The 2,488-nt window shown below is 36.7% G+C and overlaps 2 protein-coding genes across 2 annotated transcripts in view; both read left to right on the top strand.

The window, feature by feature from the left end:
* The first annotated feature begins 741 nt into the window (after positions 1-741).
* Positions 742-2,488, top strand: part of LOC147817491 (uncharacterized) — a 75,376-nt gene continuing 73,629 nt past the window's right edge. Inside the window, 1 exon segment of the mRNA XM_087170523.1 lies at positions 742-940. The gene's annotated coding sequence lies outside the window, so the exon portion shown is untranslated.
* Positions 1,327-2,488, top strand: part of LOC111645428 (GTPase IMAP family member 8-like) — a gene marked incomplete at its 3' end in the record, with an annotated part of 61,805 nt that continues 60,643 nt past the window's right edge. Inside the window, exons 1-2 of the mRNA XM_087170515.1 lie at positions 1,327-1,388; positions 1,746-2,378. Coding sequence (XP_087026641.1) covers position 1,388; positions 1,746-2,378 — 634 coding nt within the window. The remainder of the gene's footprint in view (positions 1,389-1,745; positions 2,379-2,488) is intronic.

Here is a 2,488-nt window from a genome sequence, read left to right on the forward strand (position 1 = left end):
TTCTGATTACAGAACATAAGAACTACAAACCACATGAACATAAATTCCACAAAGTGATGACAGGCCTGTTAAAAAAGAAACCACAAAGAACCATTAAAACAATACTATAAAACTAAAATAAAGTTCATGTCATGTGACAAACTTCCTCAAACTTCAGTCAGAAAAAATTGAATTTTAAAAGGGGAAAGTAAAGAGTTAAGGGAATTAATACAAAGCTAAATAAAAACAAATATTAATTTATTACCTAATTAATGTAGATTTATGGATTTAATGGTATTTTCATTTGTTTATCTAATCATTTATTTATTTGCCATCTACACCCCGAGAGACACATCTTCGGTGATGTGTTTTAACTTCCGCTATATAACGGTTTTTATTTTCACTTTGTCACCTCGTGTCGTGTCGCAGCAAGAATTTCAGCAGGTGAGTGAAAACCACTAAAGAAAAATAACTCATTAAACTAAAAGTAAAGTAAATATATATCGATGTTGTAAGTTGATAAATAGAACTTATTAAATGAAAACTCACGGATCATCTTGTATTTTCTGATCAGGTTCAGTTTATTATCAGAGTGAATTCATGAACCGACCGTCAGTTAGAGTCAGACGTTTATTCTGCTCAGTCATGTTCAGGTTCAAGAGTAAAGTCATTAGCTGATCTGAAAACAGTGATCGATGTAGAAACTATATCGTGTATGTTCAGTGTTTGACTGGTTTCTGCTGCAACACGCAGCTGAACATGTGAAGTCTGTCACAGAAGGAAACGGGCTTCATGTGTTTGAGGCGGAAATGTACCCGAACATCAGCAGTCGATGAAATGAACAAATCTCCGTAAAGAGAAAAGAAGGAATAAAGCTGCAAAATGCGAACTGATGGGAGAATTGATTAAGCCGATTTAAAGCAGAGGATTTCGTCACAAACTGATAATCAATCACTGGCAGGTGAGAGTCTGTCAGAGGCGCGAAGGAGGATTTTGTGTTCAGATCAACTTCTGTAACTGAGCAGTAAACAGCTTTTTACTCACTCTCACTTTAAACTGAGGCAGAAATACTTGTACATGAGAGTAAATGACTGACAGCTTATTAAACTGAATGTAAAGTCGAGGTGAAGGAAGAGGCTGGAAATGAGGAAGACGAAAAAAAATGACGCTATAAAATGAGAAAAACTTAATTTACTGATTATTGTTTGACTTAGATGTGTATAAGAGACAGGACGTATCATGTTGTAATAAAAAAAACAAAATAATTAACACTAATATGTCCTTTCAGAAAAAGCTTCATGTTGATTAAAGATTAAATATGAATGACTCAATGTTGTGTATCTTTACAGTGACAGATGATCTGCAACCAGTGAAGCGCAGCAGCAGCTGTCCACATCTGCCTCCTAAGAGTGAGTTAAACTGAGTCTGAGTCAGAATTACTCTTCTGTATTTTTAACTTCTAGAATTAAAGTATTTGTAGTTGGTGGGTATGAAGTTATGTTTTATTTTATTTTCTTGAGTATTTGCAAGATCACTGTTGAATTTCCAAGTTTTAAGATTTAACTGCAGACAACAGGATAGACAGATTGTCATGTTACAGAAGTAAAAAGTATAATATTTTCTTCAGAGACTTAGAGTCAAGTAAAGTACAAGTATTTGTATTTAAGAACAGTACTTGGGTTAATGAGTAATTATCAACATTTGACCCCTGTGCATTTTGGATGAAGTCTACACAAAGTTTTTTTAATTCAGTGTTTTGATTTCAGTGTCTGAGCTGAGGGTTGTTCTGCTGGGGAACAGCTGGTCTGAGAGGAGTTCAGTGGTGAACTTCATACTGGGAAAGACTGAGTTCAACACTGAGGAAGAACCAGACTGCTGTCAGAGAGTCAGAGGACAGCTGAAGGAGAAACACATAGTTCTCATCAACACCCCAGATCTGCTTCATCCCAACATGTCTGAACCCAAACTGACAGAACATGTGGAAATCTGTGTGGAACTCTCTGATCCTGGACCTCATGTGTTCCTGCTGGTTCTACAGCCTGAAGACTTCACTGAGGAACAGAAACTGAGGCTCTGCAGAGTCCTGAAACTCTTCAGTGATCAATATTTTGATCATTCACTGGTTCTGATCTCAACACCCAGAGAGGAGCAGCAAGGCTTCATTATGAAATATATGCAACATCCACCATTAAGAGACATTGTAAATAAATGTAGATCCAGGTTGTTGTGGCTCAAGAACCTTGAACATCAACAGCTGTTAACACATCTGGATGAAGTGGTGAAGGGGAACAATGGAGATCATGTGAGCTGTGATGTTTTCAAAGATGCATCATCAGTCTCATCGAGGGGTCATCAAGGAGAAGGAGTCAGTGTCAACCTGGATCCTGCTGAAGCTCCAGGTAAGTGCAGGAACAATCTTTATATTTAATCAATACGACTCATCAATTATCAGCTTTGAATATTGAGTTAAAGGTGTTTTCAGTTAATTATGTTTTATTGTTATAGGTCC

The sequence above is a fragment of the Seriola lalandi genome, unplaced genomic scaffold (genome assembly GCF_002814215.2).
Source record: "Seriola lalandi dorsalis isolate HSWRI2012SDOR001 ecotype SW California unplaced genomic scaffold, Sedor1 jcf7180002054951, whole genome shotgun sequence".
NCBI lineage: Eukaryota > Metazoa > Chordata > Actinopteri > Carangiformes > Carangidae > Seriola > Seriola lalandi.